The following is a 16,214-nucleotide window of genomic DNA, read 5'->3' as shown; positions in this document are numbered from 1 at the left end:
AGTGCTGGAATAAATTCTTTCTGGCACTAGTCCGACGTAATTTTGCGAGAGAAATCGATTGGGCCCAGTCCCAATAGGCTGCGATCAACGGATCGAAAGTTACAGCCGAAAAACGAGAACCTGAGTTTTCGACATTTTTCAGCATGTGCTTTTTCGCTCGCCATTTCTCTCCTGTCGGTCCTACGCTGTTTTCTCAGCGTTTTCTGAGTTCCTGGGGGACCAATTGTTCGAGAAACGGTCATACAAATCAATTCCGAGACGAAAGATTTTTTGGTCAAAAAAAAAGGAAGGTTAACCCCTTTGCATTTTTGGCAAAAATTTTCGCGATTCTGAAAAGCGCTGGAATAAATTTTTTCTGGCACTATTCCGACGTAATCTAGCGTGAAAGAACGATCAAGCGCAGTCCCAATACGCTGCGATCAACGCGTCAGAAGTTACAGCCAAAAAACGAGATCCTGTGTTCTAGACATTTTTTAGTAGGTGCTTTTTCGCTCGTCATTTCTCTCCTGTCGGTCCTACGCTGTTTTTACTGCGTTTTTTGAGTTCCTGGGGAACCAATTGTTCGAGAAAAAGGTCATACAAATCAATTCTGAGACCAGAGATTCTTTAGTCAAAAAAAAAGGAAGGTTAACCCCTTTGCATTTTTGGCAAAAATTTTCGCGATTCTGAAAAGCGCTGGAATAAATTCTTTCTGGCACTATTCCGACGTAATTATGCCAGAAAAAACGATTAAGCGCAGTCTCAATACACTGCGGACAACGGATCAAAAGTTACAGCCAAAAAACCAGAACCTGTGTTTTCGACATTTCTCAGCACGTGCTGTTTCGCTCGCCATTTCTCTCCTGTTGGTCCTACGCTCTTTTCTCTGCGTTTTCTGAGTTCCCAAGGGTCCAATTAATCAGGTAAGGGTCATTCAATCCGAATCTGAGACCAAAAACTTTCGGCTCCAAAAATGAAGAAAAAGTAAGGCTAACCCCTTTGCATTTTTGCGAAAATTTTCGCGATTTTGGAAGGTGCTGGGATAAATTCTTTCTGGCACTATTCCGACGTAATTTTGCGAGAGGAATCGGTTGAGCGCAGTCCCAATACGCTGCGAGCAACTGATCAAAAGTTACAGCTTGAAAACGACAGATTCTCATCGTCGCTTTTCTGTCGTTGGTCCCACGCTCCTTCTTGTGTGTCTTCTGAGGTCCTACAAGTCCAATAAATCGCAAAGAAATACAAAAATTACGTTGTACCGTACAGCAGTTGCGTTTATTTAATTTCGGCTACAGTGGCATGATTATTATTATCACTATTATTCTTATTATTATTAGTATTAATAATATTACTAATATTAATGTCATACTGACTGTTGTCATTGGAACGTCGGTTTATTTATGTCGGTAAACACCTGTTCATTCTATTCAACTCTTATAAATTCCATTTCATTGCGAGTTCTTACTATGATATAATGTACACATTTAATATCCGTGAATGTAGAAAATGTAAAAACAGTAATAGGAATTTCAACAATGACATATGTATGTGTTACTGCATAGTTCATAAACAAATACGTATTACAGTTCAATATAGTTCAGGATATAATTTATATATCATATATAAACCACATACATTGTGACACGGAGTTCATGAATTAGGCTTTGGAGTATCAATAAAAATACTTGAATTACATATTATGCATGGTTGTTATGATCACCCATAAGTTTTTTTTACACCTTCGTACTTAACGTGGTGTATCCTTGATTAACAACGGAATCCCTATACTTTCAGTCAGAATCAGGCGAATTGGAGGAATTTCAGCGTGTAACTGCTCCTGGTATCCGGAGAATATCTGTACCGAGGAGGTCGCTTGAAAACCCCCAGTTAGAGTAAGGGAAATCGAAACTATTTGAGCGAAAAATTACTCCTGGTATCAGGAGCGTATCTGAGCCAAGGAGGTCGATAAAAGACAGGGACAAATTGATTGACAGCATGTGATGTACAAGACATTCTTTTTAATTGTTTCTTCTCCATTTTCGCGACATGACTGCCGCGACGTTTGAAATACGAATTTCTGGTGTCCCCACAATTTAATTAATCTCGACCCTACCCTGCCCTGCCCTACTCTTCCCTACCCTACCCTACCCTTCCCTAATTCTACTCTAATTCTACTCCAAGTCCCACTCTAACTCCTACTGCGACTCCTAACACTCCTACTATTACACCTACTCCTACTCCTGATCCTGATCCTACTCCTGATCCTACTCCTTCTCCTACTTCTCATCCTATTCCTGATCCTATACCTGATGCTACTCCTACTTCTACTTCTACCCCTACTCCTACTTCTTCTCCTACTTCTACTCCTGATCCTACTCCTGATCCCTTACCTACTGCTACTCCTGATCCTACTCCCACTTCTTCTTCTCATCCCACTTCTCATCCTACTCCATTAAATATTATATAAATGTTGTACTCACAGTGCACAAATCCTCATCATCCTCGTCCTCCTCCTCCTCGTCGTCCTCCTCATCCACCTCCGACCACCTCGAACCACCTCCAACGAGCGACGCCACTACCTCGGGTTATACCTTGAATAGTAATAAATATTTTCAGTATAAGAACACATTAAAAATATTGTCTAAGGATTAATATAATTAATTAATTAATTAATTAATAATATAACAAATTTGATTAGCGCATTCATGGCCACTGAATTTGTGCGTGTGCGAAAAACGAATTGAAGTAGTTTATTGTAAACGTGACGAGTTGAAAAAATTCTAGATAAAATATAATTACAATTGACAATAAACATTATAAAAATGTTAAACTCACCGAGCACAAATCCTCGTCCTCCTCCTCGTCCACGTCCGACCACCTCCAAGCACCGCCAACCTTTCCCAACGACCACCGCTAACCACCTCGGGTTATACCTCGAATAGTAATAATTAGGAACACATCAAAAATACTGTATAAGGATTAATATAATTAATTAATTGATGAATAATAGAATAAATTTTATTAGCGCATTTATAGCTACTGAATTTGTGCTTTCGCGAAAAATGAATTGAGATAATTTATTGTAAACGTGACAAGTTTAAAAAAGTTACTAGCTGGCCAATGAAGCGCCTCGCCGCTGGAATCTTGAATTGTCACGAAAGATGGAGTGCGGCATTTTTGTCTGAAATGTGAAAACTAAAATTCCTTTGAATTGACGTATATTTTTATCATCGATGAACTAAAAATCTTATTAAAAAAAGGTTAAATCACATTCATTTTCGTTCAGAATTTTCTTGGTAAAAATCGTTACTTTTTACGTTTGAGCTCGACAATTAATATGATATCACGGTTTTTTGGGTTATTTCGGTACATCGATAATAGAATGGTGCGCGAATTAAAAATAACTAGTCTTAAAACGGTCGCTAAGGCTCGCTCAAGCTCGCTCGGGGTCGGATGCCTAGTGTAACTGGTTTTTGCGCTCTTGCGCTCACTGCGCCTGCTTACTCGTTGTCGGTGTTTTACCAGATGATACGGGATGCTTGAGGATTGTCCAATGGATGATAAATATTAGTCCGCTGGTTCGTGAAGTCGAGTTTCATCGAGTAGCGGACCTCGAGTGCAGTAACTACGAAGCGCTAGTCCTGGAGGTCGAAATCCACAAGGTAAAAGACCTGGACAGCCGAAACTACGGAGCACTGGTCCTTGAAGTCAAGTTTCACTAGGTAGCGGACCTGAAGCGCAGAAAATACGGAGCGCTTGTCCTGGAAGTTGTGTTTCACCAGGTAGCGGAACTGGAGCGCAAGAACTACGGAGCGCTTGTTCTGGAAGTCGTGTTTCACCAGGTAGCGGAACTGGAGCGCAGGAACTACGGAGCGCTTGTTCTGGAAGTCGAGTTTCACCATGTAGCGGAACTGGAGCGTAGGAACTACGAAACGCTTGTTCTGGAGGTCGAGTTTCACCATGTAGCGGAACTGGAGCGTAGGAACTACGGAGCGCTTGTTCTGGAAGTCGTGTTTCACCAGGTAACGGACCTGGAACGGAGAAAATACGGAGCGCTTGTCCTGGAAGTCGTGTTTCACCAGGTAGCGGACCTGGTGCGCGGGAACTACGGAGCGCTTGCCCTGGAAGTCGAGTTTCACCAGGTAACGGACCTAGAACGCAGGATCCAGGAGGTAGAGAACCCGGTATTCGAAATCTGCGGAGCGCGATTCTCAGCCGTCCGCTCTACTGCGCGATTGTTTCCAGACTCAGGAATTCGGCTAGCTGATTTTCGTCGTCGACGATTAGTCGACGTCAGGAGAAAAAAACATCCAAACATGGGTTTCGAACTTTAATATTATGTATGACGCATGACGTATGACGTATGATGTATGATGTATGATGTATGATGATATGATATGATGATTTGTCATATGTATGTACCTCGAATTACCCAAGTCCACGTATCACAAACGCTGAAATTTATCACAAACATGAGTCTTAGTTTATTACGAACGGAAACATATAACGCGAAGACAATAACAATGGAAGTTTTATAGACGAGATTAATTTAAAGAATAAGACAATAGGGATTTTATCACTTAATTTGACCTGAAATGTAAAAGAGGCTGTGTTAAGGTAGTTGGGCAGTAATTTCGAAAACGTTTAATTCACATAAATTTTAATTATATAATCTTTTGACTAATTTTAAACAACCCTGTAAAGTTTGAAAATGACTTACCGTTTAGTTACTGAGTTTTTTGATTTCAGAGTTGAGCTATTTTATATTGTGTAGATATGGATTGGGATGAAAACTGATAGTTTAGAGTTGGTTGTTTTAGAATAAAATATTTAAGACGGGGGAAAAATATGTGAATCAGAGAGAATGGATATTTAGGAATAATATTTAAATTTTTTGTGAGTTTTGCTAGTCATTGAATTTATGCTGATATTTGGAAACGTGAAAAAGAAACTGCCATAGGAACAGAAGAATAGAGCACCCTCGGGGAAAATTTATAACAAAACAATTGAGATCATAAAAACAGTATTTGGATGCTTATTCGTGGTTTCATTAATCGTCATTTCTAATGGAAGATCTTGATACAAAAATCATATCTCTGGAGCCTTGAAAAACGCTCGAATCGATTCGCCATTCTCAATGTGCATATCGCGGTAATGTCATATAATTGTCAATTCGAAAATTGCGCAACTTTCAAAAACTTATTTCATATCACGCTTACAAGTTATGATATCAACAATAGTATATTGTGTGACAAAGAACGAAAGTTGGCGATTGCAACGAGATTGAAGTTTGCGCCTGAGCAAAGCGAGGGCGGCAATCACACGAGTTGCGATCGCCAACTGTCAGCCCGAATCACACACGACAGTTTTTATAACGAGTTTACGAAAGGTGTTGGAGTTTTGTGTGGTAGTTTTGAGGCACGCGAGTGGTCGAGTTCTCCTCCCTAGAGACGGAAGTGAAGCAATTGTGGACTGCGCATGCGCGAATGTATCTTTACGACACAGAGATGAAATTGGCTACTTTCGTACCGCTAAACTGCTACGCAAAGCCCTACTTTTCATACAAGTGTGGTGAAAAAATATCAACGTTACATAAATCCCAGTTGGGTTAGACTAGGAAGTATTTTCTACTCTATAAAATATTGTACACGGTGAAGTTTTTAAAATATTTTACAATATATCCACTGTACCTACAAATAATTTTATTGTACTTAAATAAGTTTTAAACTTCACACAGAATGTGAAAGTCAATACACAAAATAGTGACATCTAAAATAATATTAGCTGTCTGCACGCTCGTTGTATCACATTAATAAATAGTTACTATATTCAATAACAAGTTAGAAAGGATAACTTCATCTACAATTTCCTTCATAAAATTATTCAGACACTTTTGGTACCACGTGATTACTGACCTATCAGAACATGATTATATACCGCTTTTCTTGCACTGCGAATAAATCGAAAAGATACTGTAGTCATATGGATAACAATGAGGAGTAATCGCGGAGGCAAAAAAATTCTAAAATCACCACGGCTCTAGTCTTGGAGACTAGAGTACAGGAGTCCGATCTTCGTACATTTGATCCGGCATCAAACATCCATACAATAGGGTTTGCGCTGGCTGACGCTGAATGGTGCTGATATCGCAAAGATCCGACGAGTGGTGGGGAGACTAGTCCCGAGAGGGATAAAAACACCGTGAAAAACACACACGAGAGCAAGAATGAGACACTTTTAATTTTTAAGTGATCTTTCTCCCAAACAACTCTATTAAATGAAAAAATTAATATTGAGGCTGTCTACGTGTAACAATTTCGCAGAGGTCACACTATCCGCTTTTTCTTTCATGAAGCCGTCTTCGCCAAAAATTTATAATAAGTTTGTGAGGTTATGTTGATCCTCAACCTCTACTTATTTTGTTAATAAAGATATTCAATTAAAAAGCATTATATTTTTGCTATCTTTGCTAAGTGATATGTGATAAATTTAATTTCCTACTTTAATATAATGACGATAATCAACACTTTTTCCACAATAATTAACATAGGCACGCGTGCTTAACGATATTCCCTTTCAAGGTGAGGGGCAATTTCATATCGGTCACTGTCGATGTTTCCATACATATACCTATATAATCAATTCTCACCAACTTCACGTCGAAACTTTACGATGACAACGCTGCTTTTGATGAAATCTAAAACTATTAACCGACAAATTTTCGAGAACGATTTTTTCGTATGCTCTTCAATAGAAATCGGACTCCTGTACCCTAGTCTCCATGGCTCTAGTCTTCGAAAACAAAATTATACTCGAATTACAGGTGACAGCATCTCTTGTCGCCTCTGTCGTTATCACTCTTTGGACAATAAGGGAAATCGTCGGTCGACACGCAATAGGTTCCCCTCGTCTTGTCGGGCATGTGATGTCCGATAACCAGCGAATTCTTACCCCTAGGTCCGATTCTACGGAGCGGTGGACACCGTGCAGAGCAAGGTTCGGTGTACAATTCACTGCGTCCGTCGAGGCTGTCAGCCATGAAGCACAGCGACCAATTATGGCTGCAGAGCTCCGGCCTTCCGGCGCTCGAGCAAGACGGTTGTGCTTTGCCACCGTTTGCGCACATGTCGACGTGACCTACCGGCAATGAATCGCCGTAGTAACCGGTATTGGTGCGTACCGCGCAGACAAATTTAGCGTCCGTTGTATCAAGCCTGTTCAATCGGCTTGGAGATATTAACGGTCTCGCAGGGTCGAGACCGAAGATACGTTCCCATCGAAAGGGCAGATAATTCGCTATCACGCCGCAAAGATGCGCCCCCAAAGAGTGACCGACGCAAGTTGTCCTCGGCACCGACATTCCTAGGTCACGAAGGTTCGTCAAGACCTTGGCGAGGCAGCTGCCGACGAAACGAATGTTCGCAACTGCTGCCGGGTAACAGGGTGACTTCACCATCGCACCCCAATCGACGGCGAAGACGTTGTAGCTTCCGTTCCGGATGTAGGCATCTCTCAGAACTGCCGTGGGCATGACACCGTCACCTCCGTTGAATCCGTGGATCAGGAATACATTGTCCAGGCCTGGATCGAAATTGACGTTGTTAAGCCAATCGCGAGACTCTTCGGAACCTTGTTGCAGCTCTATTCTCTCCTTTCCGAGTTTGTGCAGATAAACATGGATGTCGGGGTCCGGACAACGGTGCTCGTATTCTCTCCTCCAGACGCAGTCTTCCGGCCGATATTGTGCGGCCAAGCCGTTCTGGAACGCCTCCTGAATCGGACCGCGTGCCGCGAAAATTTGCTCCCAGCCAAAACTTACGAGGCACGCAACGACGATGGAAAAACCTCGCATCGCGAATTATACTCTATCGCTGATATGTGGATGTGCGATACCGGTAAAATCCACCGAACGACTGATTTTCGGAACAACCTGCTCGAACTATTTTATTCGGCTCGAGAGGCGGGCCAACGTCCTACCCGAAATGTTGCCTTATATCGCGATGTCCCCTTCCTGTCTTACCGTTCGTTGAACAGGCGTAATCCAACATCTCGTCTCTTCTCCGAAACGAGGTCTTGTCAGTTTGATTAAAACGAACTGTCCAACCTGTATTCGGCTAGTACGTTACGCCCATACCTCGCACACCTACCGACTTAATTATAGCTACATATGTGTAGAATTGCCTCCGAGGAGCTCGAGTTTATTCCATTTTGAGTGCCGTTACACGTTGCAGATTGTTTCCGGCTTGTCAATTTGTTTACATGATCGAGAAGCGAGAGATAAATTTGCGACCTACATTTTTTAAATGAACGGGTCGCGGAAGTTTGGCGACTTCGTCACACGCTAGTCTCAAGTCAATTATACATTCCGAATGCCAACTCATCGAGTTTTAGCTTCTTTTAAATTCACCATGTATCCATCATTATTGCAACTTTTAATCGCATTTTCTCACCCGTTACTTAATTATAGCAAATCATATAATGTCGTTAATCGGAAATTGACGATCACGCGACGTTGAATGAAATCACCTAAAATTTGGCTTCAAGTATGTAGTTTTCGATGTAAGCATTTCTTCTGGGAAACGATTTTTTTCAGTGCCGACGGTCCAAATGAACGAACGGTCACATTAACGTTACGGCCCTTCGCCGAAAATAAAATACCTAGGAGAAAACTTATCCGTAATCAAGATCAATCATATCATTTTACGAAAGGCCAAGGTTCTCACCAAAAAACAACCCACTGAAGTGACCCACTGAATGTTCGTGCATAAATTTTAACTGATATACCTGCTGGTTCAACGAAATGATCTTCAAGTAATCTAAATGAATGTTTGTCGGAGAGACTAGGCAATTTTATTCAATTTTTACCTATATTCATGAAATTCTTCTTAACTGTAAATTCTGTAGAGTGTGTATAAAAGTAATAAGAAAATTTTGCCAGAAAGGTGAAGAGATGTTAACTGTAATAGTGGAGAACATTACTAAATTTTGTTGTCATGTTCGAAAAGAAAATGAATGTAAAGAAATATCGAATTAATTTTTCGAAAGAATACAGAGGTCATCAGAAACCCTTAGAAATCGGCAGAACACCGTCTAAATGTCTCTACCGCTTTTTCTGTTTTACTGTGTAGAGTCGGAATTCACTAACTTTTGCAGACATTTTATTTCAAAATTTATGGACGGATAAATTTGCAGAGAAGACATTCAATATTTCATTTAACGGTAGAATTTTATTCTTCAACCGAAATACTACACACCATATAAGTGGGGTATATTTTGACTTCTAAAAGTAAAAGAAACGCATATTAAAAAAAAAGAAAAACCTTGGAATCGGTCGGTCCACAATGATGAAATGGCAAAACTAAGAGTACGTATACCAAAGATAAGAATCTGTGTAGACCTGGTCTCATTTATCTGACCTTATGAGGATGAAGACCATGGAGACTTGAAAACACTGAAAAGAAATGACTGTTTTAAACCGATTATTTACAGATAATCGTAAACATGATATTTCACACATGTTCGGAATAACTGATTTATCTGTTTGTTCATTCTAATTTTCGTACCAAAGGAAACATTAACGCTTTAACGCTATATTGGCACATCCTATTCAAGCCTATTCATGAATTCGTTTCCTACTCGATCTCACATGCACTCTTGTGATCTTACATTTTTCTGTTTAAGAAAAGAAAGATATAGTAGTAAATGCGTATCAATGCGGTGACCCAAATTATACCGTATCATTTAGGAGCTTGTGGTTTGAAATGGTTTGTTGGCTTGTTTCGATGTCACGTATTAAACAAATAGGCATTTACTAAAACAGAAAAACGATTTCGAAATTTTTAAGTGGAGCCAACCATAGATGAACAGCGGTAATACTTCTTTCCTTAAGATTTTTTGTCACGGTTTATTGACTGTACTCAGAGTGTAGAATCTCAAAATCAGCCCAATGCTGAGTTCCGCAAATGATGTTATCTCACGGCTGCCCCAGTGATTGTCACAAGCTTTCCTCCAATGGTCGCAATTAATTGAAATGATAAACTCGGTTGGCGGACGATTTTTTCATTCTAAACTTCCTTGGCTGTATTCCATTACATCCACTAATAATAATAATTCAACTTTACCATAAAGGTTGCAGACAAGATTGATTGATGTTTCATTACTATTCATATTAAGTTAATAGTAGGTAAAAAAAAGTTGGTACAGCAATGTTTAAATTACATAATTGTAGCATATAAGCACAAAATTTTTCTTAAGTTATTAGTCATGAGTAATCCTAGTTTATACATGTAATATGTGGTATACCGTATATTTCCTGATATATTATGGCATGAAAACAACTTTTTTTTGCTCGCAACGCCTGAATTAGCTGCCATTAAGTTCCGTTCATCTGAAAGCGTTTGCAATATTTCGATCGAACATTGTCAAATGCCTATAAAATGAAACAAAGGTTACGTATAACGCGTTATACAGTTAGGCACATAGGTTCGTAAATGGGTCATTGCAATTGCTGAAGGCCCGAAATCATGAAAAAGATTATGATAGCCAGCCTATATCATATCAGTGAGAACAATAAATTATTAAAGTAGAGCAATTTAATTTAAAGCATTACGCAAAACACTCATAACAATACCGCACTAGAATTACTTTATGGTCTAGTGGTGTTGAAAGTCATTCAAACAGACCCAATTTCGTGTCTCTTCATCGACGTAAATGTGTATTAATAAAGAAAAATTTGGAATTCCCTTGAACCAAATAAATAATATTGTACCAGTCATAATAATGAAAAAGTACTTATTTATTTTCGACATTTTAACGCCCTAGTAACACAATGTAGTATAATGCTGTTGCAAAGGTAACATAACAGCTACGAAACTTTGGCTGCAGCTAATTACAATAATGTTTTACGGATGAGTATTCCCGTTTCAACACTTAAGTGACACGGACGATCTTCTGCAGGGTAGGATTACAAAACTTCATACAATTTGTTATGGAACAGGTACACGGTCTAGAACATTAGTATACTTTATAGTTTGGAATCGATCACTACTCCGATTCTGCGTCACTTGTTGCAGGGGTACTTTCTTCGGGTTCATCGAACTCTTCATCGCTACCTTCAGCGTCTGATAAATCTTTCTTCCCCTTTTTCGTCTTTTTCCCATCGGTTTCCTGAAATTGAAAAGAATGATCAATGCAATAATATTCTCAATGTATTTCGATTTAGTTTTCAATTTGTAAGACACTTTTTTATCTAACATTTTCTTTATTTCCAATTTGTCGGACTTCAATATTTATAAAAATTTGCACTTTTATAAACTGTTCAAAAATGTCCAACAAGTTTCAACTTTTCGACCAGCCTCAATACACAAATAAATTTTTGAGTAGCGTAAAATTATAAATAAAAAAAATTGTTCTTACAGCAGGTCTTTTATTTCCTCTCTTTTTCGTTTTCTTCGCCGAATCACTTTCATCCTCAGAGACTTTCTTTTTTTCATCTTCACTTTCATCGGATTTCTTTTTCTTTGATGAACCCTGAAAAAGCATCAGTTTGCTAAATATATGCACATTACCCGACAGTAATTCAATATTTAGCAAAACAAATGATCAGTTTACCTTTTTATCTTCAGAATCATCACCGCTACCGCTACTGCTTTCCTCGTCACTGATATATTCTTTGCTCTTGAAAGCGCCACCTGTCATAAGTTTACTAGGAGAGACTTCTTTCTTACTTTCTTTCTTTTGCTTGTCTGATTTTTCTTTACCACTTTCTTTAGCCTTCGTGCCCGCGGCACCGCCGCTGGCCTCATAATCTTTCATAGCTACTGCATAATCTTCCTTAGCCTTAGCTGCTTTTTGTTCCCATTCCTGTGTAAAAAAAAACCGATGATACGAAATGCGTCACATTTGGATAGTGGTGATTATTTCTCTTAACTGATTCTTGCAATAACCGAATATTATAAACTCATAAGTCGGTACTTACAGATTTATCTTTTAGTTCTCGCCACATTTCACCACCTTTCTTTGCGATTTCAGTCACAGCAATTCCAGGATTTTTCGCTTTGATCTCCTCTCGAGTATTATTCAACCATAACATGAAAGCAGTGGACGGTCGCTTGGGCTTATTCTCATCTTTCTCCTTCTTTGGTTTACGTGATTTTCGTGGCTTTTCAGACTGTTAATAAAATCATAAGACAAAGGCATAATTTTATCACCTGAAATGAAGCTATAAGTTAACAAAACAAATCTATTTTATTACTCACAACAGTCTTAGCAGACTTGTGCTTCTTTTCTTTCTTCTCTTTCTTTTCTTTTTTCTCTTTTTTTCCACTTCCACCTGAAGCATCTGAATCTGCATCGCTGTCAGATGCACTCACGTTGCTATCATATTCCTCAGCAACGTCACTTTCATCCTAGTCAATTCAAAAATACCGAAATTAAAAAAAAAAAATTACCAGTATATATGAAGGAATAAAGAAGTAGCTATGTACAGTAATGTGTTAGAGATGCGAGAATTATTGAAGGAGTGACTAATGAATAGAAAGTAAACTTTGATTGATTAAAACGAGCCACCTGGTTAGGATTGAAATCTTCATCGGTTGACTCCTCAGACTCTTGATTATCATCACTTCTCTCTTCTACCTCTGCTTTGATTCTTGCCAAATAAGCATCAGGCTCATCCTCTTGATCGCTGTTGCCAAAGTCGTCATTGTACTTCGGTTTGTCCTGTAATCCAAGAAAAACGATCTTAGGTTAGTCATAACCGATTCACAAAATATCTCCAACGTAATTTATACAATTTTTGTGGTACAATCAATGTTCAATATTTCGTGTTCAGGAGTAGTAAATACTGATTTGCAGACATCATGTTACGGGAATATTTTATTGTCAGCCATAAATTACTCACAGTTTTGCCCCTGTTCTTCACTCGCAGTTTCTTGGATGTGATAAAGTCAAAGAGTTTGGCATATTCCTCTTTTTCAATGTTGCTAAAGGTGTGAGTAACGCCACTCGTTAATTCAATTTCAAAATCAAATGATCTCGTTGATCCACCGCCACGTGCGAAATTGACCGAAGCAATTTCTTCGAAACGTATGTGAATTGGTGGTTTATGAACGTATATGAAACCTCTTTCCAATGGATACAAGTAACCAGCTGCAGCTTTGAACGAACAACCAACTGCAGGAGTTCCTGAGTGCCTAATTGCAGAAAGAAACGCCATAAGTAAATTATACAACTGGAACGCTGAAGCTATTTTCACTAATCACCCAATAAGTTCGAAGTTTTTGCAAACAGTTTCTCACCCAACAAAGCCACCAGGTCCGGTAAGTTTTCTGACACTTATAGCTTTCATTACTTTGCCAAGAACCTCATAAGTTGGACCAGATAACTCTTTAGTTAATTTGTCGTGATATTTTTGTTCCAACTCTTTCCTGTAAGAAACAATAAAAGTTACTTGATCTATAATAGAGATTTTATTCATTAGTGAATTATTTGAAATATTTATATGTATATTATGAGACTGTTTATATAGAAAACAAATGATCCAATTCAAATGCTTTTGACATAATTATTACTGCACCTTGCATTCTGACAGATTCAATCTGAGAAAATAAGAAGTCTTTGGTTTCTGTACAGCAGACTAACGAGTTCGAACGTTATGGTAACAAATCAATGAAAAAAATAACTGTGCCGCAGCTTTAGAATGACTTTCAACGAATTTCACTCGAAAAATACCAGTAAACTTTGTTTTATTGCGGTCTACAGCATTTCATACAACTCTAAAGTTGTGAAACACCGATTTTCGCGACAAATTTATTGTTACATTAACGTTAAGAACTTCAACTTCATCCATACTATACGTACTCTGTGAATGGCAATTCAATAGACGTTTCATCTTCTTGACTGAACAACAGTACCAAATAATGATAACGTGTCTGCCCCTGTTTGATGGGCGGATCTAAACTGACCTGTAAGAAAAAATTCATATACATGTTAAAATTTAATCCAATCTAATGCTTCAAGTTAGAAAATTAACTTTTTTTTAGGCGACTAAATTAGTTTCATTATCTTCACAAGTAAGCAAATAGTATTTTGCAAATTATATAATCGTGGCAAACAAATCAACTTATTAAAACTTACAACAAAAAACATTTGCCTACTGTCTTTATGAGGCAGTAAGAACAATCTGAGCACAGTAGACATAGGGATCTTGTAGTCGAATGTTTTACCGTGAAGTTGAAAGAAAGACTGGAATATCTTGATGTCGTAACGACCACTGCAAACAAGTAGTAAATTTAATTGGAAAGCTGTTACAAATGGTCGAATCCTTGCATGGTTGGAGAGCTTACCGAGGCGTAAGGCAATGAATTTCTCTGAAGATAGCGATCGCATCTCCACTGACACTGATGACCGACGCTTTGCTCATCACTTGCTGATGGAATCCTTCGACAGGATCTTGTTCGGCACTGTCACTTATAGGAATATGGAACCTCATTTCCATTAGACTTACCGGCGCATCATCGTTCTAGGAAACGTAAGAAAGTACACATTTCTTATCAAAAAACAAGATTGTCAAGGACATCATTAATATAACTCAGTATTATAAAATACACAAATAAATGAGTTTCAAGTATATAATCTTAGGCTGTACCTGATGAAACTCTAGAGTAACTTCGTTTTTTCCTGTATTACATTGTGAAACGTAATACAAAGGAATTTCAAACGCAGTGTGATGTCCAACATCAAAGCTTAGCACTGAACCATTGAATTTTGCAGTTCCCCAGTTCCAACCCTTCAAACTGAGTTCCTTTTCCAACATATCCTTTTGATAGTTTGAAGTAAAAAATTTGGCTATTTTTTCTTGGTCCTGAATATAAAAATTCACACATTAATCTAGGACGTATTCAATCACTGTTAAGAAAATCGCATTAACTCGTTTCAAAATTTTATGACTTTAGTTTTAAGTAAAATTAATGTTGAAAGAGCTTCTTTACAAATTTTTGGGTCATTAACAATTAAACAAGCAATCTCACCCCATCTTTGAAGCCTCGAAATCTATGTAACGTTCCATTTTTTAGGAATATTCGAAGGCCCCAGGTTCCAACAAATTTCTGGTAATTGACCATTTCCATATCAGAACCAGAAATTTGCTCAACCTTTCCTGTTTTCTGATTTTTGAATATCAAATGTTGGTCAGTCAACTTCAACTTTCCTGGAGTCTGTGAACGAACAAGACAATGAAATCATTACCTGCATGTGTGTATTATAATCATTGATAAAGAGAAATTTTCCTGGCAGATAAACTATAAACTAAGAAAAGGTTAAATTAGATAAAAATATGATCCGATTACTACTTAATTTGGACGTAGATTATAAATTGATAAAAGACGCAGGTTTTTCGTAAATTCTTAAGTTATTTCCAAAAACTAATCAGTTCTAGATTCACAGAGGTGTTCTAACATCTTTGCTAATTGCCTGGGTATAATCAAGACAATTATTCGTAGAGTGTTTACATAAAATTCTTTTAAGGTTACGTACCATGACGCCTTTTACCTCGGCGGTAATATCAGAATACTCGAGGAAATCCATCCTTACACGTTTTAATTTACGTATCTAAATTCTGGTAAAATACACACGTTATAAGGTCAGATACAAACTCTCATCAGGGTTGAAACACTAATTGACATAATTTTACAGCGCACAATTCACTAGTATTAACAAAGGCACAACGCAATTGACGGCAACAACGGCACGCCGTTCTTCAAACGTCGAGACTTTCTAAATCCAAACTCAGCTACTGCCGCTTCTGCCACTGGTTGCTATCGTTTCCTGCAAGAAATACACGGAAACTACACAGGAATCCTGGAACTACAGAACACGGAGACTACACAAGAAGCACGACTCAAATGGGTGAATTGACAAAACTTGTCACAGTAGTCGTTCACATTAGGTTTATTTTTCGTACCACTAGCGTCGCTAGTGTTCCATATGTATTGTACCTAGGACCACGGTCTTACCTAAAGGTCTGGCAACTCCGGTGGTGGGGTTTTTTTGTACTCTTATTGAAGCACCGATCGCTTCGACTAGTGACCACGAGTGTCGCTGCGATAGAGGGATGCAGGCTGTGTGAGAGAGACGGAAACATGTTTAATTGCAGCAACACTCGTGATCACTAGGCGAAACGATCGGTGCTTCAATAAGAGGACACCCTCACCACTGAAATTTTGACCGAGTTGTCA

At 38.6% G+C, this 16,214-nt stretch overlaps 2 protein-coding genes across 2 annotated transcripts; both read right to left on the bottom strand.

The window, feature by feature from the left end:
- Positions 1-6,725: 6,725 nt before the first annotated feature.
- On the bottom strand, positions 6,726-7,932 carry LOC124305971 (phospholipase A1 member A-like). Its single transcript, XM_046766055.1, has one exon. The coding sequence runs from the start codon at positions 7,829-7,831 to the stop codon at positions 6,797-6,799; it is 1,035 nt and encodes a 344-aa protein (XP_046622011.1). The 5' UTR covers positions 7,832-7,932; the 3' UTR covers positions 6,726-6,796.
- Positions 7,933-9,186: 1,254 nt separating this feature from the next.
- Positions 9,187-15,833, bottom strand: LOC124305962 (FACT complex subunit Ssrp1). The gene is made up of 14 exons (XM_046766033.1): positions 15,514-15,833; positions 15,009-15,194; positions 14,627-14,842; positions 14,325-14,500; positions 14,116-14,251; positions 13,840-13,943; positions 13,278-13,406; positions 12,881-13,172; positions 12,547-12,699; positions 12,237-12,386; positions 11,957-12,148; positions 11,590-11,841; positions 11,395-11,508; positions 9,187-11,145 (listed from the first exon to the last, which is right to left on the bottom strand). The coding sequence occupies exons 1-14, from the start codon at positions 15,562-15,564 to the stop codon at positions 11,023-11,025; spliced, it is 2,274 nt and encodes a 757-aa protein (XP_046621989.1). The 5' UTR covers positions 15,565-15,833; the 3' UTR covers positions 9,187-11,022.
- Positions 15,834-16,214: the final 381 nt, after the last annotated feature.

Source organism: Neodiprion virginianus, chromosome 5 (assembly GCF_021901495.1).
Source record: "Neodiprion virginianus isolate iyNeoVirg1 chromosome 5, iyNeoVirg1.1, whole genome shotgun sequence".
NCBI lineage: Eukaryota > Metazoa > Arthropoda > Insecta > Hymenoptera > Diprionidae > Neodiprion > Neodiprion virginianus.
Note: the sequence above shows the minus strand (reverse complement) of the source record. Positions and strands in the feature narration are given on the sequence as shown.

Coding starts and splice junctions, on each gene's coding strand:
- LOC124305971 (XM_046766055.1), bottom strand. CDS start 7,831: ATGCGAGGTTTTTCCATCGTCGTTGCGTGCCTCGTAAGTTTTGGCTGG.
- LOC124305962 (XM_046766033.1), bottom strand. CDS start 15,564: ATGGATTTCCTCGAGTATTCTGATATTACCGCCGAGGTAAAAGGCGTC. Junction 14,843..15,008: donor TTCGAGGCTTCAAAGATGGG/GTGAGATTGCTT, acceptor TTTTATATTCAG/GACCAAGAAAAAATAGCCAA. Junction 14,252..14,324: donor ATTCATTGCCTTACGCCTCG/GTAAGCTCTCCA, acceptor ACTTGTTTGCAG/TGGTCGTTACGACATCAAGA.